This window comes from Vanessa atalanta, chromosome 2 (assembly GCF_905147765.1).
Source record: "Vanessa atalanta chromosome 2, ilVanAtal1.2, whole genome shotgun sequence".
NCBI lineage: Eukaryota > Metazoa > Arthropoda > Insecta > Lepidoptera > Nymphalidae > Vanessa > Vanessa atalanta.
The window spans coordinates 11,606,952-11,629,572 of record NC_061872.1 but is presented as its reverse complement, the minus strand read 5'-3'; the positions used below and the strand labels follow the sequence as shown (position 1 = coordinate 11,629,572).

The window sequence follows — 22,621 nt, the reverse complement described above, 5'->3', positions numbered from 1 at the left end:
TTCATGAAGTTAAATATTATTGTAATAGTTATGTTATTTAATATTACGAGAAACATTACAAAACGTCTCACCTTTACTGACATAATGCTTATCACTTCCTACATAGTTAACAATCCTCACCAAAATTCTAAGTCATATTATATATAAATACAGATAAAATATTACACACCACCCCACCCTCTTCACTATTTCGTTTTGACTAAATAAAACATGTGTTCTAAAATCAAAAGTATATTTAATTAGGTTCCTTTCAATTGGCTTTTGGTTGCTCAACGTGTTCCAAAGAAATATAATCACAAAGATTTATATCATAGCGTCTAAGGTGACCGCGCAGACGCCCCAGTAACTCGCTGAATGCGTTCACAATGGACGAAACCAAAACAACTGACAATTAACGTTCATAAGCACGGATTGGATGACCGATGGAACTTCGGTATGTCGTGGCGAAATTCTTATGAAGATTTTTATGAAATTAACCAGCTTTTAATTAACAAGATCGATAAAATGGTACATTAAAAACGAAACATTCTTATAGGTCTACGTCCTTTTATTTAATAGATCATTACAGCCCAAAAAATTAAGGTGAAAGTATATCCGTACTGTTCTAAAGGGGGGTGGGCAAACCAGGGTAATAAATTGAATAGGCTATAGTAATTTCATTCTCTTTACGAATAATTTCAATTCTTACTAACACACCGAAGTGTTTTCATATAAAATTGAACTAAAATAAGTGAAGGCTATAAATATACGGCACGTGTTTGCTGTTTTATAAACTGTTACTGATTGAAAACTTACGTTCTCGTAATTTTATTGCTCTCACAATATTTATGAGTAATAAAAATTACTTTATCGTTCCACGCGCTCTAACTGTTGTTAATGAATTCCTATAAAATAAAAAATAAAAACAATATTGGTTCAATTACTCAATAAATAACACTGTTAATATAAATCCTGACTAAAAAAAAGTAAAGTTCGTAAACTTATATGGCCTTTGATACTTTCAGACATTTTGATTAAAATATTCGAATACAAATGTTTTAACATTCGATATCGCTCAACCTTTTCAAATATATTTTCTTATCAAGTTCAACAGTTAAAACTTCAATTAGGATCTAATTATACAAGTGATGCACTAAATACTGAGAAACATTCAGATTTTTATCATAACAAAAATTCGTAGCATGTTAGGCTTAGTCATACGACCTCAAGTGTTTAGACGTGATAACGCATTACACAATTTACTCAACAATGCGTAACATTTTCAGCTATTCAAGGACGTACCGGTCATCAAATTAATGTAAAGGAACAGCCTGTTATTATCCCACGGTTGGACTAAGACTGCCTCTTCACTTTTTGAAAACTAGATCTGCAGTAATTACACCACATAAGTGGTAAAGTTCCATCCAATACACTCGGTGTTATCCTTCACCAAGAAAAAAAAGAACAAGCACATGAAAATTCAGTAGCGCTTGGGTTTGTATCATCAATCTAACTTACAGATTCACGGGTTCTTATCTCGGAGCTATCTCGGTTCTGAAGTTTTTTTTTTTATTTAGTAAACTACTTCTGACACCATATATGAACTGCTCACTATGGTATATTAATTATATGTCCATTGTGCCTGTGAATAAACTTGCTCACCATCCAAACCGGAACACAGAAATAAAATGTAGGATAACTGGTGCTACCCATCCAAAAGAACCTAAATAAAATCGTACCACAAACATATGAATTTCTTGTCAACATATGAATTTCAAGGCAGAAAGGTCCTTTCTATATAGAACACTTATTTATAATACTATACATATATTAAGTTAAATTTTATGTCTGATATTAAAGATATAAATTGACACACGTAATTATTTCAATTAAAAAAATTCTCATTAATTGTATTTGATTTATAAATAAAGAAAAACTAATTTTAAATGTATTCTCTAGTAGTCTTCTGTAGTTTACGGAAATACGAAGATTTTGAATTCAAGTTACCGTGAAAAAGTTTACGTCTTTGATTCCAGACTACTAAGCGTCTTGTTGGAAACTTTAGAATTGACTTACTTACATAACGACAGGTCAAAAGGTTTACCAGATTTTATAGGACATTTGTTTTGTTACCCGACCAGATTACGAGCAGATTTTATTGCATTTGCGTTAAGTTACTTTTATCAATCTCGTGTAGATTGATAAAAGTACTCACTCTCTGTAACCAACTATAAACTAAGAAACCTGCGTAATTGTAGACGACAACACATTTGAATCATATCAAACATAATACATAGGAGCTATACTTGTTTGTTTGTTTGGTTGGAAAAATATTATTAGATCTCGAAATGTATAGATAAGTTATATATCTATCTAGTTATGTAGTAAAAATCGAGTTTATATTGTAGAATCCGCTTATCTCAGTAACTATCACGTCGATTTAAAAAAATATTATTTCATTTGCGTTTACTGGGAAAAGTTATATGGTTACGCTTATACCCGAGAGAGTGATTGTTAGAATCGAAATGTTACTATAAATGTCAACCATTTGGCAATTTCTATTTTTAAATAAATAATCCGGCCCTAAAGCCCTCGTACCAAATAAAGTTATGTAGGCAAGTACAAGTCAAATGAATGTAGCAGGCTGAGGTATTAACCTTAGCCTGTTAATCTTATCGGTATATGTGTCGTGATAATTTAAGACATTTTACGGTACAAGAGATTGCAAACGAAATAGTAAATTTCTTTATATTTTATAAAATATTAAAAGCCTGTAAGACGGCTATTTACCTCTTGAGAAGCTTTCTGAAGTTTAATCCTACACGCAGCTCCAATATTTTTAGAATATATATATATATATATATTTAATAGTTTCTTTACGATGATGCCTTTACCACCGAACACGAGATGAATTACAAATACAAATTAAGCAATCTTCCATATCGTTCGTTTAAAAAAAAACTCAAAACGATAAACTGAATTGAATTTGGTTAGTAAAATATATATAAGTATGCCTATGTCCGTTACATAGTCGATATGACAACGTATTCCAATGGAAGTAGGAAAAGAGATAAACAAACCTTAGATTTACGTATTTCATGCGATTTGCTAATAACTCAGTTATGTTGTGCACTGTTAAGAGATTATGACTAATATATCTTTATTTCTAACACAACACTTGCACTCAACCACTTTTTTCCACTGCAATTTTACTTCCAAAATTCCGATAACAATTTTGTCGACGTTCAAAACGCCATTTTTTTCGCGCAAATCCATAGCGAATTCATAGATTAATCAAGCTCTCGACCAATGATATCGCGTCAATTTTCTGTCAAATATTGTTTATTTGGCTTTTTTCCTGCTATGGTTAGAATAGAGTACAGTCCTACATTTGGCAGGACTTTAGTAACGCGATGAAAATATACAATAACAAATTACTGTTACAATGCTATGTAATTGACCACTAATGATATGGTGGGTCATCTTCTCTGTCATCTCGTTATCATAAAAGTGCTATAATTAAGCGCAAGATACCGCCGCTATTAGGAAAACCTAATGCATATTCTACAATGTAAATACGACCTATTACGCACCACATTTACCTACGATTTTATGTCCATTTCGTTGATAATATTATATGCATATAGAAACTTAAATACTAAGCTAATACGATATCAATTAGTGGTTTCTAAATTAACGAATTAATAATAAAATATTAATTGATCTGAGCCGAGTCGAAACACAACTGAATTTTCATGTAGTAAATTTGCATATATATGTTGTAGTTGTGTGTATATATCGAATCTCGTGCTTGGCTAATCGTATTCTGAAACATATCTTTCCACCCAACACGCATTGAAGCAGCGTGATGGAATACGCTCCAAACCTTCTAAGAATCAAACCAATCTACTCAGAGTCACTTTACTTCACATGTCTTAAACAATAGTATACTCAGTTGAATCAGTTATATAACTTTGAAAACGAAGTTTTATGCTTATTATATGTTCTTTGTATAGGCTATGTATTGTTTGTCACCTCGATTCAGCCAATTTGGCGCGGGAATTGGCGACCCAGTTCCACAGTTTACGGTCAAATAAACTCATATTGTGTCCATGTATGGACTTAAATGTCATCTATTCATGACAAAATTTCATTTATATATTGTTAAAATTTTACATTATGTAAAGTTAACGTTATTTTAATTAAACAATATAATACATGAACATGGAATTCCTACTTGTTAATAGTAAAAGCGTAAATTTTTATACATAATATTATTTACTAAAACCTCCAAAACACTATCTTCTGGTATAAGCATTATGTATATTTTTGTTGTTGGTTAAGTTGTTTTTTCGGTTCGGCTATGTAAAATGTCTACCAATTTATTAATATAGATATATGTATGTATATACTAAAGGTAATATTACAATCATATAATATCAAATTGATGGTTACACATTTAAATATACCAACATGTACTAAAGAAACATTTTAAATTAAGACTAAAACATGCCTTTGTCTTAAATAGTGATATTTATGGTCAAAATAACTATTCCAACAATATCATTAATGTGAAAATTTTGTATGTTGGGATATTTGTTACTCATTCACACTAAAACTGAAGGGCCAATTGCCGAGGGTCGATTTGGATTAAATTTGGAATAGAGATTTATATAAAAAGAGAAGGATGTTGAGATATATAACTAATTTGTAAAAACAAAAAACTTCTTTATACAGTTAAAAATAATTAAGAATCATTTAAAAAAAATATGAAGCTACTCACGATCAGAGGTATCACAGTAATAGTAAAATATGTATTTTAATTGAATCAAGGGTCAATTAAGGGTGACAGTTTTAAAGCTTTAAATTAAAAAAAATTAGAAAGCTACATATCTTGGATGTCGTTCTGCTATTTGAGCAACAGCACTGGAACAGTGTGATAATTTCACCTTAAGAGAAAAGGACTACAGGCAAAGCCGAACAGTCAGACCTTTGCTTAACTGCTTTATTTTGTAATCTATAAGATTTCTCTTATTAAGATCATTTGTTAATGTTTATAACTATATTATGCTATATGAATATAACTGTATATTTGTCTACTTGAAAGTATTACAGATTTATATTTAATAAAAATTTAAAAAAACTTACCGGATTCTTAACTGTGTTAGTCTGACTTGTTCCCTCTAATTCACTCATTTTAAAATCTGAATCACTTTCCACTTCAAATATAACCTTGTAGAGATCTAGACCTTCTGGAATGTTTGATTCAATATTAGCCTCTGGACGGATTGTCAACTCTTGATTTATCAGCTGACTGCGACTCACTCTGAGGGAGCTTTGAAGAGACTCTGATATTGCCTGAAAATTATTTAAAATAATGTTGGTTTTTTAAACAATCATTTTAAAGATTGCTTTTACATAGAAGCCCTAGATGAAAACAATCTCCTTTTTTTGTTTTACCTTTATTTTAAATACCTATATTTCAAAAGATTTATTTAATATTTTTTCATATGTAAAAACATATTTTCTTTATTTTTTAATTAATATTTATGAAATATATTTATTTATTAACATTACATCATATTGTTTTTACTCTTACATGGAAATAAATGTATTATTAATGATTTAAATCTGTAAAAAAAATGTAAGCCGAAAAATACTTTTATAAATACTGCAATTAAAAAGAAGTACTTATTGATTTCCAATCAAGTTTATTCATTAAAACTTTGTAATCAAGGTCCTTAGAATTCTTGAAGCGAAATTATTGTAATGAATCAGATATGTTTGTTCTTTTACGTACGTCGCTCAATATGTCTTCTAGATCGCAGCATACATTTGTTGTAAGCACAGGAGTCGGGCTTGGAGTCTGAGATCGATCAGAATATATTTCAATGCCTACCAGATCCGATACCTCATTTATACGACATTCATTGAACTCCATCACTGTATTCTGTTGAAAAACACCACGGGCAAATTACAAACATCAATGCATTATGTATAACTAAATAAAAAACCTATACAAACTAAAACGTTTTTCCTTACCCATCGATGTTTAGGTTCTCTTACGAGAACAAGACATTTTAACAACCAATTATTTTATCAAAAGCAAAGAAAAAAACACGATTAAAACTCAATGCGGTAGATAGATGTACTTATATTTACCGAAGAAATAGCGATCACTGTTGTATTTTACACTCGAAGCAAAGAAACGTCAAAAATTGTCAGGCTATAAAAATCCGTTCCACGAAGAATTATTAGTTTTTTTTCAATTTTAGCTGTTGAGCATATTAAATATTAAAACAAATAATAAAATATATTACTTACGTGATAGGCCGCGTTACTTGAGTACATTCTAATCTTAGATAATATTTGTAAGGACTAAATATTCAGGTAGATATTGAAGTTCCAGACAAATGTACTACGTTCTCCCCACTTCATTGTTTTTAAATGAAAAGACCTTATCGCTATTTTATACAATAGATATCTCATTCATAATATGTATTCTTATCTTGCTCTATTGTATTTAACTTTAGCTTTCATGTACTCAGTCTATAATAGAAAAAAAAACCATGTGCCTATATTTTGAACTTATAATTATTATTATACTATGACTTTTGTAAACTTAAATGTTCATGCTTTTATTTGTATATTTTGTAAGCATTTAAGAATAAAAAAACTTAAAAAGATTTGCTATGCTTGAGGAAACCATGATTGATTGCTTAAAAAAAACTAAATTGAAAACAGATGGTTTTAAATTTCACTATTGATGATTGACATTTATAATATAGAAAAAAGTTTTTTTCGAAAGTTAGAGGTGACTAAAGGGACCAAAAGACGGGCATTGCCTAGGAGCCCTGAAGTCCGACCTTGAACGTATCCATACAATTTACAAAGCCAATGTAGGTTCGTAGTTTAAAGTATATAGTTATTTTATTATATAGTATATGTTGTTGTAGACTTATTTTATTTTAAACATATTGTTTTTTATATAAAAAAGATTGCATCACTTTAAATTTAACTGTTTTATTTATAAATTTGCTTTGAACTTAACGATTTTAATAAAATAATGTTGTATATTTGACTTCATATTTTTGAACGTGAAATGTGTAATGTCAAAAACGGCGTCCGTTTAAATACGTCAGTTTGTATTTATGATTTTGAATTTTACGAATAGTTTTGTTTGTTATAAGTTTTAGTGACTACAAACGTATAAGAAAAATGGAAAATTCTGTTACTGAAAACGATGAACAAAAATCTTTTCGATCACCGCCCCGACGGAGACGTTCGACATTCTTCGAAAGACGCGATTCTTTTGGTTTGTACTTCAGAAGAGTGTTCAATTGGTTCATATTACTCTTATTTTTAGTTGGAATAACTACGATGTAAAAGTGATAAATTGTATCAAACAATAAATTGGTATTTATTGTTTTTTTCAGTACCACAGGCGTTTGCCGAAAATATTGACTCAAATGTTTGCAAAAAGTTAAGTGAAATGGAAGACAAACATACTCAAGACCTCTTAAGGTATTTCTAACATCTTTGAGCAATGATTAATCTGCAATTTAATATTAGTATATATATAACATTATATGATATTTTAACATATAAACATTATATGATATTTTTAGGTATCACGATAATCTTTTGGCTGAAAAAGAACAGTGGAAGATGGAAGTTAATAACAGACGTAATAAATATCATGATCTAAGACAGTGAGTATTCATTAATTTTATGAAAACTGGTTACCATATTTTCTGCCTAATTAAACTCTTTTTTTAAATTAACAATATAATTTCAGACAGTATCAAATGGCAACAAAAGCTCCAAGTAGAACAAGAATTTCATATTCATCATTATCCACAGAAGATATAGATTTTTTAAAAGCAAAAGTAAATGTAACGAAAATTGTTGATAGTCAGATGAAGTTACACCAAAGTGTGAAGGAGACACAGGCATTGTACAGAAGAGCAATGGAACTTGATAATGTTTTGTTGAATCACTGTGAGGAGAAAGTAAATGAAGTTACCGATTATATTCTAGAAAATAGTACAATTGAACCCAAAGAATGACCAATATTGTAATTTCAAGAAAATAACTAATATTATTCAAAATATTTAAACCTACTCATGACATGAGCATGTTTCTCCATAGACGTGATTGCAACAAATAACCTTTTCCATCTTTGTATAACTGTGTTGGATCACTAAACTAGAGATGACAAGTGCTTGGTTACAGATATTAGTTAGTAAAAGGTGTAGGTTTACAAACTAAATTTTTATACAATCCAAATTATTTTAAATTGCTTACTAAATTACGTTTGGTTCAATTGTAAAAAACTTTTATGTCATATTGTAATTAAATATATTAGTTAATAAATAGAATAGCCATATTCAACATGCTGCCTGCTAAGCCCATATATCAAGTCTTTATATCAATAGCTCTTTTCGACCAATAAACAAAGTATCTTTAAGAATGTAAACATTCTGCAATTATCTAGATGTTACAATATTTTCTTGTTTATTGGTAATATTAATTATAATTGTTAAAAGTATGGTAACTATTGTAGATAATTTGGATAAGGTTCTAATAGAATGTAAAAAATATGTAATTGAAAAAAATGGAAATTTCCGTACCTTTGTAGTGTTAAATGTATTTCTTAGTATTTATACAATTATATATCAGTGAACTTTTAGAACTGATTAACATGGGATTAATGAAGATGAGGATTTAAAAATAAAATTATTTTAACTTGTATATAGGTTTAAGATGTACAAATATTGTACATAGTACTTTGTAATGGTGTAAATATATAAAAATACTAACAATTGTTTTCTTACCAGTACCTTAATACTCAGTGGATGTGGTCATCCACTGAGTATTTGTAAAATACATATATGTAGTTAATTAAATACATAATAATTGTGTGTTTTGTAGACATATTATGATAAGGGGTAAAACAGACAAAAACAACATTCATGCAAACTTATAAATAATTTAGTTATTGTTATATTTAACACAGGTTTAATTTAAATATTTTACAATAAGCTGTGTTAAAACTATTGTATTTATTGTCACAAGTATGAATAAAATTTTAGTTGTGTGGATCTTTTAAAATTTTTGTTAGATTTATATTTTTTATATACCTACATAATCAGGTGAATTTAATTAAAAACTTGCAATAATCATTCATAACAATTTTATTTCAATTTATATATATAATTAGATTCATACAAGTTGATTCACATAGAACATAATAATAAAATTATATCTTTAAATATGGACAACACTAGACAAAATTACATTTAAAAGTTACATTTTAAGATTATAATTATTACAGGATATTTGAATAATTAGATTTGTATTATATTTCATTAGATTTCCAATTAGAATTGCATCATTTTTAAAAATATTTAAGAAATTTAATTGAAACTGAATATAAATGTCAATGATTTAATTACCTGTAAGATTAGAAATTCAAGTTTTAGTACAGAGAATCTTACATCTAATAGTGTTGAATTTTGTTTAAAAAAATAAAGGAAAAATAATCTTAAAAATAAAAATAAGTTATGACAACTTAAGCAACAACATAACCCACACGATTATTTACATTACACATCAAATATTACAAAATTATAAAAATGTATAATTTTACAACATCAACAGAATTATGTTAAATTACTTACAATTCTCAATATATTCTACGCTAAGTTTTAAGGAGATTATTAAAAATTAATTGCTTTAAATTTAACGTTTTAGTTCTGTATATAGGAATAGAAATTGAGTCATATTAAAAAAATATAATTATTAAAATTAAGTATTCTGTTTGAAGTTTAATTTATCACTATTTATGAACACATTAACAGTTGTCTCCGTAAAACTCATAGTAAAATATCATTTAAATCAGTTAATGTTTGCTTGTGTACTCAACACCAGCAAAGGGCTCCACCCTCGCTAAAATGCATTGTTTCCTAGTTGAGGCACCAATATGGACCATTTCTTATATTTGGACACTAGATTGTGTGCGTTGAATATTCCTTTTAAGGGTCAAATACAAACTGCATTTTATATGTATATAGATTAAAAAAAAAAAAATGCAAATAAATATTTTGTACATACTTCAGACCATTCTCAAGTCCTTTGAATATTACAATTACTTAGATGTTATATTTCAATACAAATTAAAAAAAAGTGTAATTATTCAATTAAAAGGAATATTTAAACGCACGCAAATTTATGGCAGTTACTAATTTCTTCTGGCAGCAATAATTACAACTATTTAATATCGCTAATTAGAGGTACAGCTTATGTTTGAAATAAGAAATTTAATTATACATATTTTTCTTAACAATAATTTTTGACTAGTTATCTTAATATGAATTATGATATTTTTATATGTTTACTGATAACTAATATTTTTTTTAAAGAATTGAATTGTTTTATAAACATTAAGCTTATTGTGCTCGTCTAGGACTTAATGGGGTTTGATAGAAATTTTAAATGTACCTCAAATTCTCAGTCATAAAAAGAAAATGTTCAGGAACTTTCAGCTTAATAACAATAAGGACACCATCACTCAACTTAGATGCTTTGTGTGAAAACTTCTTCTGGTCTGTAGTTTTTTCTCTTTCACCATCTTGTATTCTCGACGACATGGACTATTTCGTAGATCAAGAATTGTATTCACTTTCTCCACAATTTTTCTAGCAGTATCATGTTCAGTCTCAAAATCATGTTTCTTGTATATTGTGTTTGTGTATGGACTCACATTAACTATAAGAATTCATTAATTATTCATTAATTTTTCATACAAATTTTAAAAATTTTTACTTAAATTTTGTGAAAATTTTCCAATCGTGATGGATGGATGGATGTAAGGGTGCACTAAGTTTTGAATGGATAAATTATGTAGGAAACTTGATGGATATTAATAAATTATAGAGACATTGCTGCTTACAATTAAAGCAAATTCATGCCTATTATATAATGAAACCCACTGTTATAATGAAACACAAGTTTGTGGCTGTATGGATGATATGTAACATTAAAACTAAAATATATATTTATTCATGTGATTAAAAATGTATGTGAAATGAAAAATGTTTTTGGCTATCAAACATGTTCTTTTTCTTATAAAAAGTAGAGAAATGAATTACCTGTAGTATTTCTATCATTGAATGCTGTATCATGAGTAGGTGAATAAACTATTCTAAATATAGTTTTGTTGCTTTTTGCCTCTAATATTTGACACCATGCTACTGAATTTATGCTGTGTAGGAAGTACTTTGGCCGTGCCTGTAAATAATTCATTAAAACATTTTATTCCTGCATTTACTTTTTAAGCAATAGACATTTTTATACTATAACCATAAAAACCCTATAACCAAAAATGCAATATTTTAATAAAAATATTAAAATCAAACACACAGAAACTTACCCAGAAAGCATGTTTATTTGTTACTAGTGGTACCACTTCTACTGTATCTAGAGTGATTCCAAGTTGGACGGGTGTGTTTGCACGCACTTTATGTAATAACTGGACTCTATAAAGTTTGTCCTGTGAAGCATCTATGCTCAGTTGATGTCCAATAGCTTTATTACCTGTAAGAAAAGCTAAAGCTAAAGGTTACATTTTTCTAATATGTATTTATTATGCTCCAAAACAGTTTTCCAATGTGTTGATACATAATAATTATATAAAGTTGTTGTACTGATGGTATTTGTAATTAATATGTGAATATTACCTTCACTAACAGTGTTCATAGCTTTTATAATTTCAGATGTGTCACTTCCCCCTGTATTTTGTCTTGAAGTATTTACATGACTTTGTCCAGATACTGAAGCTTTCGGAAAACATTGGAATGCTGAATTCAAATCATAGGGTATAGGACAATGTACTATATTCTCTTTCCGTTTGACATCTATTAGTCCAAGACATGTGAAACCAAATTTCGAGCATGGTTCATTGTTGTCGAGGCAAGGAAATGCCCAGTCAACCTCGCCGTCATCCTCTGCTATACAAAGCCCATAGTCATGCACAGATCCAAGTGTTACTTCTGGATGGTCTATGCTGAAAAAAATGTATTGTATACGAGTTGCTACAAAATATTTAAAGTTTTTTATTAATAAATAGATATATTTATCATAATAAACAAATTGGAATTAGCAAATAATAGGATATACCTGTATTTGTAGCAAGTGAAACCAATAAGATCTTTAATCTTAGCATTAGCTATGACACATACAATTAATGGGTAATTCTGATGTTTCTCTGGAATGACTGTCATAAATATCTTGAAAGATTTAATAGGTAGTCCTAATTGTGCTGTGCCATCAAACTTTGCATACTCCAGATATTGACGATGTGGAAGATCAGGGCAGTTTTCTAGTTGCTCTGCTAACAAAGATTTCTTTTTTTCTGGTTTTTTCACTTCAATTTTTGCAAAAACTTCTGCCATCTGTTCCGGGGTGAGTGGTGATACTGGATCTTCCCATTTTACTACTTTAATTTTAGCTGCCTTTTTTAAAGCTAGTTCCTTTTTATCCAGCCATTGTGCTGTGTTAGATCTTTGTCTAGTTTATAATACATAATAAAAATGTTAAAACAAGTAGTATTTATGATAAATTTTGATAGTTTGCAAAAACATCAAAATTATGTCAAAACAGCGTGGATAGAAATATTAAATTAATATCTGAAAGCTATAGAAGAGCGCTTTTTTAAAATATATTGAGAACTAGAATAGTTGGGCTACCAAAAAACATGAGTTCTTATTTTAAAAACACTATGTCGTCATTAACTCGTTTAATTAAAATTATTGTAATTAGTTTCACCTGTGAGCCATTTCGTCTGTAAATCGTGGATAGCTGGGGCATGGTTCATCTTCATCACTGTCTTCCATATCGGGATAAGGATCAAATCGAGTAACTAAATCTCTATCCTCATCATCATCTGTGCCTGTATCTTTCCCTTTACTAGTACTCGGTTCAAAAAATATTTTATCCCGTTCACGTTTCCTCTCTTCCATTGCTTTATTTTGAAATATTTTGGAGAAATCTTCACCTGCCATGACAATTTCGCATAGACCAGTGTCGTCGGTAGCAATAAACGCGTCACGTACATTTTTAAGTAGCCAGGCTTTATTGTCGTAAGTAGCCATTATATATTTGCAGAGGTTTTTTTATATTAATTAAATTAATTTTACTTAAGTTTATGCTTTTCTATCCAAAAATTTAGCGTGATACCCATGACATATGTCAAAACGACTACCTAGTACTTCTAAACAAAAATACTTAATCTGTTAGATACAGATAATACAGATTAAGCTTAAATTTTGGAGCAACATGTAAATGTAATGTACACTACATTTATATCAACATTTAAAGTTACTTTTAATCTAATAATAAGTTTTTATCTTTTTATTTACAGTTGTATACCTCATTTAGGATGAAATGTTTTTTTTAGAATTCTCTTATTTTTATTTGCCATAGACTGTTAACAAAGTTAAAAGTACTTGTTGTCCGTCGTCTCCGTGATCCATATTCCGCCTGTCAGTTCTCAGTACACAACTCTGTCGTTTACTTTACTTGTTGCCACTTGTTGCCATAGAAACGTTTTTAATTTAGGTTTGTATATAATTTAGTTTATATATTCATAATAACATTATTTCATATTATATTTTTTGTATATCTTTAGTATACAAGTAGTATGTAGTAAGTATAAGTATCTGCGCGTTCGATCAATATACAATTACATACTGACATGTACGTATCTTTGTTATGTATTTATTTAATATACTACATATTATCCGTTATTTGTTTCAACATTGTTTGTATGAAACCAAAAAATATTAATATTTAAAATATTCAAAATATTACGTACAATTTATTTCTCTCTATATTATGGATATTTTTATAAATGACATAAATTTTCATACTAGTGTTTATATGATATTTATTAGTTGTATTTTTATTTTGCAAATGAAAGATTTAACTATTTTATTATTGCTTTAATGTTTAAACTTTAAACACATTATCATCTAAGTTTTATTAGTAACATATAAAGTAGTTTTATTGTTATGCACACATCAACAAGAACAAATTTTAAACAATACTATAATTGCCTAAAGCTAGCATACAGCGTCTGAGGTCTTGAACACAGTCATAATAAGACTGATATGGTGGAGATAAGGTAGCATCGTAGAGCTTTAACATCTCAATGAATTTCTTCATGGCTTCACCATATTTCCCTTCTGCCATTGCTGCACGGCCAAGTTTGTACATAATCTCTGTGTCCTGGGCACGGAGCAAAAAAAAAATTAAGTTACATTTAGCATTACTTCTTTGTATTTGTACATGCATATAATTATTGTAATATACCTATGTTATTAAAATTAAGTGTAATGCATTTCTCAATTTGATCCCATCTGGACCAGGTAAAAATATTTATGGGTTTATGCTGATTAATTTCACAACATATTTTTTAGTTTTTATTGTTGATTGTTTATTTATTTTTTCAGTTCTTTGTACAAAACCGGCAACTAAACAATTTCAAAAATGGCTGATGAAGAAGAAGGTTTGAAATTGATTTGAAGTGCATTAAATTTTTTTTATTTTTAAAATGTATGCATAAAATAATATTTTAAAATTTTTAGTTGTAGACGAGGAGCCAGAAGTAGCCCAAGTTGGAAGTGGTGATAGTGAAGCAGGACTTAGTCCTGTGGAAGCAGAGAAACCTCTTGCCCCACCCAAATATGAAGTTCGACCACGATTGGGTCATAAGTATGTATTTTCTTGATGTTTATAGTTATATTGTAGGCAGGTAGATAATATTTATATAAACATATTTTAATTTAATGTGTTTTTTTTTTCGCACATAACATTGGCTGTGCCCTCTCGGCACAAATAAAAGCCACATTTTAAAAAAATATTTTTTATAACAATGTGAAAAGGTCTTGTTTCTAATTGTGTCTAAATATTTCTGTGCTGCATTCTTATAAAGTAGAAATGATGACAATGTGTTCCGGTAGAAAAAAATACAAAGAGCAAATCATTGGTACAGTATATAGACATCGCCCATATGGCAACCTGGCGCCTTGTAAATTGTATATACTGTCAATGATAGTAGAATTTATGTTCAATTAAATTATAGGTTTCAAGCTCGGAATGTGAAGGCGATAATATTATCAACAATGAAAGAGCAATTGACAGATCGCCAGTATCGAGCAGATCAAGCACCGCGTTGGGCTAAAATTATTTCTAACGCAGTCAGGCAAAGAGTTCAAGATCTTGATATGAAGAGGTAACTTAGCTGTATCAACTATTTCTTAATTCTCTAGTTATTTGTGTATAACTTTTGTTTACACTTTGACTTGTGTGAATGAGCGTGTGTATGTGTGCTGTGCGATTTACGAGTTATATTTAGTTTTAAGTATTGTTGAAATAAATGTATAGAAATGACCAACAATGCTGCAATATGCAATCTTTATTATGTTTCTAATCTACCCTAGATAGTGAGGAATGGATGTAGACTGATTATATTTTTAAAACAAATGCATAATAGGTAGGAAATATTGGTGGCCAGATACGAGGTCGTAGCTCCCGCTGGGCTGCGGATCACGATCGGTTCGACCAGGAATTTGATTTTAAGCTTACACTACGTTATTTAAAGCCTTTGTTGATGTGTTGCATTAAGTTGATATAAGTAGATGATATAGAACTTTAAAGAATTCGACGAGTAAGCAACTTTAATATAATATATACATATTATGTATGTAGATATACTAAAATACGAGTTTAATAGTATGTATAATATAATACGGCTTATAAAAATTGTTCAATTATTTGGAAAATAAATTGGGTACCTTCAGGTACAGACCTATAAGTTCAGTTCTTACACCTCGTATGTATTGTACGTTTTTGTTTATGCATCGTTGAATTTATATCTTGTATGGTGTTTGTCTCTTCGCTTGAAGGTTGCTGGCATAGTAATCATCATTTATCATCGACGTACAATAAGTGACGGTCGACTCATTGAAACTCACCCGATGTGTAGTTATGTATGAGATGGAAACAATAAATTTATACCAAATTATGTCTTCCTGATCGATTTCGGTTACGACAACCATTCAAAAGGGTGGATTCGCCAACGGCGCAGAACATTTTGTCATGCACAAGTGCGCTCACAATGTCACAATCCCATGGAACGAAAAATCCCACTAGGCAGGAAAAATTATAGTCGCACGACGATGGCTTTTCATACGAATTTCTCAATGTCAGAAGAATCCCCTTCTACTGAGAGTTTCTTGACACAAGCACCCAATATTTTTTAATTGAAACGACCCGGCGTTTTATTCAAATATCTCGAGATCTGGTTTTATAAGTTAGATCAACGAGACGAGCTTAAGTGACGCTATTTTGTTTTAATATGTTGCTATAACTAATGAAATGAGTAAAAAGCATGGCCGACATAAATGAACACTTGTTGAAATGCATAATTATACTATCGAATCAACAATAAAAATTGATTTGGAAATAAATTATTACAGTGTCGGACTGTCGAATTTGTTGGATTATAGAGTGCTGCCTTCTTAGGTAGAAAAAAAACTGGGCAATAGTCTTTTATAGCCCAGTTTTTTTTATAAGAAAGAGTACCTTGTAGTCCTATAAATTACATATCCAATGATAAGATTCTATATGTATTCTGAAGTACCAATCATACTTCATTTTGGCTGCACCGCTATCACATGTACCTAGTCAAATTAAAACTAAGCAATCAGAATCAATACAAAAAACGCGTCGAGCACAATAGTGATGGCGCGTACAAGTTCTTTCAATAATGTAAACTGTAAACTTAACTAATAAATTAAGAATTGCACCCATATTTTCACGATGAATTCTAGCCCAGTAGAAGTTGTTTCACATGCGTTTTGAAATTACTGTGAACCCAGCCTAAGATGATGAACCCATTTCTGAGATGCGTACGTAATGATTGGACTATTGGGCATTCCTGTAACCTAGAAGTAGTTTCTGCTTAAGCCACTAGATGTCGCAATAATATGTCATTTTTTTGGAAATATTTTCAGATACAAAATCCTCGTTCAGACAACCTTACTGGAGATGAAGGGCGCTGGCTTTAAATGCGGACAAAGATGCATCTGGGATCCCGAGACAGATTACTACGCGGATGAATTGTTTCGCAACGATACTATATTCTGCCACACAGTCGTGTACGGCGTTTATATGTATTGATGTGTGTATATTACGAGATATAATTATTGTAATAAAAAGTAAATGAAGTATTAATAAGTAATTAGTCCTTTAAACCGACTACGGTGCAGCGAAGGAAGACAATGCATTTATGTGTGTGTGTGTGTGCTGTGTCAGGCTCTGCCTGATGTTGATTGGGCTATAGCTCAAGTTTGCAGAAATGTGGGTGCGGTGAAATATTTTTAAAAATCGAATATTGTTACCTGTATCTAAAGAATTGAACCGTCATGTATATTTTTAAATTGTTTTTTTTTTTTTTTTTAATAAATGTAATGTAATTATAATAAATCTCTTTACAAGCTTTTATTTATTATAATTTATAATTGTATATATTATTATTAGATAGCCAAAATGGCCAGTTTTAACAGCCGAGTTCGGCTTGGAACCGTAATGTGCTATGCAAGTCTTGAGTGTTGGCTGGTGATATATATAGTTGGTGACTTCTTGCTTCTATGCAATGAAATAGCCCGTAGTCGGTATTCGTTAACTGTTTCATCTGTTTTCGATTTTTTTTATAGTATTAGGAACATGAAGCAAGTGATCTTGCATTATGATTTTTGTATTCTAGTCTTAATATTTTATTTAGTATCTACAACAGATACTTTATGTAGTAATAAACTAAATCGACACTTTTAATGGTCTTTTAATTTATAGAATAACGATTTTCGTTGTACGATACATATTGCTATTTTATTTATCAAGGAGTAAATTATTTAGTGTAGCGAAACAAGTAAATGTCCTACTTTAGTAGTTCTTAGTGTATTAAGAGATGATAGCATTCAGTTGGAAACCGGTATTGGATTATGTATAATTTTTATTTTCAATGGAAGTGTTTGAGATATTTCGATAGCGCCTTATCTTTCAATTATAAAAATAAAATATTGTGATCGTATAATACAAGTTACGTATTAGATTTTCTTTTTCGTTTACACTAAATGTGAATACTTTGGGAGGAGATGCTTAAATGCTGGATGACTCTGGTTTATCAGTGCATCCAGGGCCAGACCGTAAGTTTAGGGGCATTGGGCGAACACTATTTAGGGGCCCACCTAAGACATATCTGAACGTAGACTTGAATTAAATTACTTTAATTGCAGAACTCGCAGAGCTGCAAACCAAACGATCTGTTTAATAAAATTATGAATTCTTTCGCATTATCGTCTATTTTTGACTTTGACTTAACTAAGCTAGGGCTCCCTTGAATCCACAGGGCCCTGGGCTGAAGCTCAAAAAGCCATATGGTATGGTTGAGTGCATCAATACATTAGTCCATTTCATGTCTCGAGACTCCATTGACGGTGTAACGCGTAGTTTCTTCTCTTATCGTGTCAATGTTATGTCTACAGGCGATGGTGACCTAATGATTTTAACAAAGGCAGTTCGCTCGTTTTATTTAAGTTGATTAAATTTTGTTGTTTTGACGTCGAATTGAGCTTAAATTAAACTAAAATATTTGATATTCTAATCCACGATAATTTCCTTACGGTATTTAATTCAACTCGAATGAATGTCACACTGCTGGGAAATGGTTGGCTTCTCTTCAATGGTTAAGATTTATTAGATGAATCTTATTCCATCACTTTTAACCCAATGCGCCAATGCGGGCTAGTGAATACATATATTGCAGGATTTTTACAGATGTTTTTCAGGTTTTTCTTTCGATATTTTCCTTTACTACCTATCACGAGGTGATTTATACTTTTTCATAAATATATATAAATCAGTAGTAAAAGTGGTCTCGTTGAAACCGCCAATTTTGGTTATGATCTACTAGTAGATATTATACCACGGGCAATGATGGCTTTTATAAACAAATTTAAATGTATATTTTTATTCTTGTATACCTTATTGGATTAGCAAATTTTGAATGTAGATTTATTCTTACCTAATTATTAATGGTTATATCGATTTGCAAGTTTGTATTTACATGTACCTAATACTGATGACATTACAATAATTTCGTACCATTAAGCTGATTGTATGGCGGATCTATTAAATCGCTAATGAAAACCTGGTGCCTGTCAAATTTATGCTTACTTGCTTCATTTTGACAAGTTCTATAGATAACATTGACGAAGTTTTAAACTTTTATTACCAGGAAATAAAAAATATCTATATTTTTCCGTCTAGAAAGAACCGGCCATAATAAAAATTTATAAGCGCATAAAAAATGTTCAGAGCTATTTCGGTTTAAAGAATTAATTTAATTTGCGAAAAATGTGTGTGACTAAAAATTTAACGCTTAATTTGAACGTTCTTGCTAACAATATATCAATTTAAACTCCCATGCTTCAGACATATTGGTGATACGCGCCAATATTTGTCCTCCAATTTTCAACGGTTTCGTAATTTAGTTTTCGTATGCGGATATTATTATATATATACCTATTACATACATTATACACAAATGATATCATATAGTACTAAAATATCATAATAATTTTCCTATTGCATTTTGCTTGACAATAAAACCGTTTTTACTATGACTATTATTATGAAACAAGAGTTATTATGCTCTAATTTATTTGTATTTTGTATCAATTATGTTTGTTATGTGTGTGCGTTAAGTAATTTAAGTGTTATCTTTTTTCCTCAAACCTGTTTCTAGGGAAAAGGTCGGATACGTAATTATTGTCATTAACTTACTTGTAACGATTTTAATCCTCTTAGAATGTTGGTATATTGTTGACATAGACCACATTGCACCATAAATTCTTTGCAGTCATAAGGCACTGGTATAACATTGGGACAAGGGCGATCAGAGTCGCATCTGAAAGAGGTTATATTTTAATTTAGAGAATTCACATTTTTTTTTGCTTACACTTTATATACCCAGTATATGTATATTTTGCTTTTTTTAAAAAATGGATTTAGAATTCTTACTTGAATCTCATGTAATTTTCCGTCATCTCTGAGTACATGGGCCAATTTTGTTCACAAGGTACACAGCTACAATCGAACCAATACTGATCTTTGAGTTCAGCTTGACGTTTCTGTTTTGGAACCGTCGTGAATATCGGTCCATAATTTTCAGCGACTTCTTGGCCTGCCTTTATATTTTTCACAGCACGTACAACGACGTAGGGACCGCAAAAATATCTACAACACAGGTCAAAGTACTTAGAATGAGAATTTATATGAGTATTTTATTTTAGATGTTGATACTGATGTACTTTACCTTACGACTCCTGGGTCACAAGAGTGGTTAAACAGTGCGAGAGTTGGAAATACTGCACCTGCTAAAAATGTAGATTTTCCATCGTGTTTTATGATATATTGACCCACTTTCGGTTTAGGGCAATGCAACTCAAATACCTCGTGCGCATTGAACTGAAGTATTTGAAGATTCTTTAAAATAAGGCTACCAAATAAAGCGATATCGTCGCTGTATGTTTCTCCGATTTCCAATGTCTTAATATCATCAAGATTTATTTCTTTTTCTCTGTGTTTAACTTCGAAATAGCCGCTTAATTCTAAAAGTTTAAGCAGAAATATCGTCATTTGACTCCTGTGCAGTAAATCTTGCTTTGTCCTTTTGTCTTCGTGTGCAACTAAGTGATATATATTTTTGTAATCGTCAGTTTTATATATCCCTGATGGCTTACTTTCTAAATCGTTGTATATTTGCGTAAAATACTCTTTCGATTTTTGAGTGATCATTCTTAAAGCAATATGACAAGTTACAGAGCAACCTGATTTCCACAGGAGTGGCAAAATATGGCACTCGTATCCGTGATAAGATTGGATGGCGACTTTTAAACATTTTTCGCTACAAAATATTACATTCGGACATGTCGGACAAGGTATGGGAATCGGACATCTGAAAATATTGAAATGCGGTTTTAAAGAAAAACAATAAATAATATTAAATGAAATAACTGAGAAAGTGAACTAACTTTATAAAACAGTTTTGACAGTGCGATTTGCAATATTCACCCAATAAAACGCCGCTATGAGGTTTTTCAACCAGTAAAATTTCGCCAGCCTGTATGTCTTTACTCGCTGTAGCAAATCTGCCCTTATCATTATCATAATCAATTTGTATAGCATCAGAAGCAGCTGGGTATTGTGAGTTTTGTTTTCCAGGCAGCTTGGGTTTCGGAGGAGTTTTCTTTAATGGTTCCGGATCTTTTGGATTCCCAGCCAGTACTAGACCTTTATTCAAAACTTCTAACATGAGTTTTGTATCTGTTCTCAATTTTTGTCTTTTTTCTTTATTTAAATTGTTGGCTTCATCCAAAGCACTGATTGTGTCCCTGCAATTTGTATTTAGAAATATATATTTTGATAAAGTGAGCTGATATCATTAAAGCATCGTGAACTTACTGGAAAGCCTTAATTGCTTCTTGGTTCCTTTTTAAAACGAGTAGGCATCGGGCTCTTCTCTCATAAACTTTATACCGTAAGTGGCGTGGATAACCCAAAGAGAGACAACGTTGTATATCTGAGAGAGCTTCTTCAAACTGTTCCAAATGATTTAAAGCTGCTGATCGATTCGCATATACAATTGCCAGCTCTTCACCTGTGAAACAACGAGGTTACTCTTCATTTTTTCTTTCTAATTTAAGATATTTTATTATTTATCCCTACGAAAGTTATATCTTTGTGATTAGCAAAAAAGAAACTAACCAAGTTCTTGTTATTTTAAAAATTTCATTTTAAAATATTTAGTTTCCATATGTTTGTTTATTTAGGTACTTACTTTCTTTTTGTGGCATAAACAATAAACTTTGATTGTACAATTGTAACGATTTGATCCAATCGCCCTTTTGAACAGCTTTATTTCCTTCATCTTTGAGCGTTCGAGATTTTTCTAATTCCTTTTTAACTGGAAAATCACCTCCGACTTGAACTTCACGTACGTCAGTTGAAAGGTCGTAATTTCTAATAAATGGTAGAGAGCTCAAGTAAGAAACCCGTTTTGAATTCGATTCTAAATTAGCAAAATTATTTCTTGTCACGTCGTCTATTGCGTTGTTTATGTTATCATGAAACTTCTTGAAGAATCCCTGAATATCTTGCGTCATGGTTCAGTATTAAGGCTTGGAATTTTGTTTTTCTTTAAATATTATTTAAAACCTGTTACAGCGATTTTTGTCAGGAATACATTTAATTTTAAGGTTAATCACTGTTTTAAGAAAGCCGGCTCAACGTGTCGACGACTGTTCTGTGTTTCTATTTTTATATTTAGAGCACTCGCCTGTTGATCGCTTCAGAACGATGTTCGGATCATTTCACGTTTACATCGTTAATTTAAATTACATAATACTATTTCTAGTATTATGTAGTAACTGAAATGACAATCAAGACCAGTATTATTAAGAAAAAAGTAGTATACTTTAATATTATAGATTAACCGGATTTCTTAGGTAGGTTTAGT

At 30.3% G+C, this 22,621-nt stretch overlaps 5 protein-coding genes across 12 annotated transcripts in view; 2 read left to right on the top strand and 3 right to left on the bottom strand.

Moving 5' to 3' along the window:
* The window catches only part of LOC125069971 (rab GTPase-activating protein 1-like), a 33,021-nt gene extending 26,855 nt beyond the window's left edge, over positions 1-6,166 (bottom strand). For 3 of the 7 annotated variants that reach the window (XM_047679615.1, XM_047679633.1, XM_047679643.1), the window contains exons 1-3: positions 6,022-6,166; positions 5,780-5,929; positions 5,128-5,337 (exon numbers count right to left, since the gene is read on the bottom strand). In XM_047679615.1, the coding sequence (XP_047535571.1) occupies positions 5,128-5,337; positions 5,780-5,920 (351 nt within the window). In that variant the 5' untranslated portion in view covers positions 5,921-5,929; positions 6,022-6,166. Of the gene's footprint in view, positions 1-71; positions 759-1,281; positions 1,417-2,059; positions 2,163-5,127; positions 5,338-5,779; positions 5,930-6,021 lie in introns of those variants that run through there. The other 4 variants (XM_047679625.1, XM_047679668.1, XM_047679676.1 and 1 more) reach the window with 4 other exon arrangements.
* Positions 6,167-7,112: 946 nt separating this feature from the next.
* LOC125073450 lies at positions 7,113-8,700 on the top strand. The gene is made up of 4 exons (XM_047684290.1): positions 7,113-7,294; positions 7,416-7,503; positions 7,608-7,691; positions 7,778-8,700. The coding sequence occupies exons 1-4, from the start codon at positions 7,198-7,200 to the stop codon at positions 8,046-8,048; spliced, it is 540 nt and encodes a 179-aa protein (XP_047540246.1). The 5' UTR covers positions 7,113-7,197; the 3' UTR covers positions 8,049-8,700.
* Positions 8,701-9,688: 988 nt separating this feature from the next.
* LOC125071476 (stress-activated map kinase-interacting protein 1) lies at positions 9,689-13,234 on the bottom strand. Of its 2 annotated transcripts, none has more exons than XM_047681742.1 (6): positions 12,808-13,234; positions 12,160-12,549; positions 11,721-12,046; positions 11,414-11,589; positions 11,133-11,271; positions 9,689-10,749 (listed from the first exon to the last, which is right to left on the bottom strand). In XM_047681742.1, the coding sequence occupies exons 1-6, from the start codon at positions 13,131-13,133 to the stop codon at positions 10,553-10,555; spliced, it is 1,554 nt and encodes a 517-aa protein (XP_047537698.1). In that variant the 5' UTR covers positions 13,134-13,234; the 3' UTR covers positions 9,689-10,552. The 2 variants fall into 2 exon arrangements, with proteins under 2 accessions (XP_047537698.1, XP_047537706.1); XM_047681750.1 differs by having other exon boundaries at positions 11,414-11,577.
* A 258-nt stretch (positions 13,235-13,492) lies between these two features.
* LOC125073682 (dynein light chain Tctex-type protein 2B-like) lies at positions 13,493-17,877 on the top strand. The gene is made up of 5 exons (XM_047684641.1): positions 13,493-13,599; positions 14,493-14,548; positions 14,628-14,754; positions 15,125-15,274; positions 17,058-17,877. The coding sequence occupies exons 2-5, from the start codon at positions 14,530-14,532 to the stop codon at positions 17,221-17,223; spliced, it is 462 nt and encodes a 153-aa protein (XP_047540597.1). The 5' UTR covers positions 13,493-13,599; positions 14,493-14,529; the 3' UTR covers positions 17,224-17,877.
* On the bottom strand, positions 13,989-22,398 carry LOC125073677 (SET and MYND domain-containing protein 4). Its single transcript, XM_047684627.1, has 7 exons — positions 21,944-22,398; positions 21,568-21,763; positions 21,138-21,497; positions 20,420-21,061; positions 20,125-20,340; positions 19,888-20,011; positions 13,989-14,268 (listed from the first exon to the last, which is right to left on the bottom strand). Exons 1-7 carry the CDS (start codon positions 22,266-22,268, stop codon positions 14,077-14,079), a joined length of 2,055 nt encoding a protein of 684 aa, XP_047540583.1. The 5' UTR covers positions 22,269-22,398; the 3' UTR covers positions 13,989-14,076.
* Positions 22,399-22,621: the final 223 nt, after the last annotated feature.

Bases quoted from the DNA above. Each gene is read 5' to 3' on its own strand.
- LOC125073450 (XM_047684290.1), top strand. From the start codon at position 7,198: ATGGAAAATTCTGTTACTGAAAACGATGAACAAAAATCTTTTCGATCA. The intron at 7,295-7,415 runs GTTTGTACTTCA...TGTTTTTTTCAG, and splicing joins CGAAAGACGCGATTCTTTTG to TACCACAGGCGTTTGCCGAA. The intron at 7,692-7,777 runs GTGAGTATTCAT...ATATAATTTCAG, and splicing joins AAATATCATGATCTAAGACA to ACAGTATCAAATGGCAACAA.
- LOC125071476 (XM_047681742.1), bottom strand. From the start codon at position 13,133: ATGGCTACTTACGACAATAAAGCCTGGCTACTTAAAAATGTACGTGAC. The intron at 12,550-12,807 runs GTGAAACTAATT...ATTATAAACTAG, and splicing joins ACAGACGAAATGGCTCACAG to ACAAAGATCTAACACAGCAC. The intron at 11,272-11,413 runs GTAAGTTTCTGT...AATTATTTACAG, and splicing joins CAAATAAACATGCTTTCTGG to GCACGGCCAAAGTACTTCCT.
- LOC125073682 (XM_047684641.1), top strand. The intron at 14,755-15,124 runs GTATGTATTTTC...ATTAAATTATAG, and splicing joins CGACCACGATTGGGTCATAA to GTTTCAAGCTCGGAATGTGA. The intron at 15,275-17,057 runs GTAACTTAGCTG...AAATATTTTCAG, and splicing joins CAAGATCTTGATATGAAGAG to ATACAAAATCCTCGTTCAGA.
- LOC125073677 (XM_047684627.1), bottom strand. From the start codon at position 22,268: ATGACGCAAGATATTCAGGGATTCTTCAAGAAGTTTCATGATAACATA. The intron at 20,341-20,419 runs GTAAAGTACATC...CCTGTGTTGTAG, and splicing joins TGTGACCCAGGAGTCGTAAG to ATATTTTTGCGGTCCCTACG. The intron at 20,012-20,124 runs GTAAGAATTCTA...AACCTCTTTCAG, and splicing joins GAAAATTACATGAGATTCAA to ATGCGACTCTGATCGCCCTT.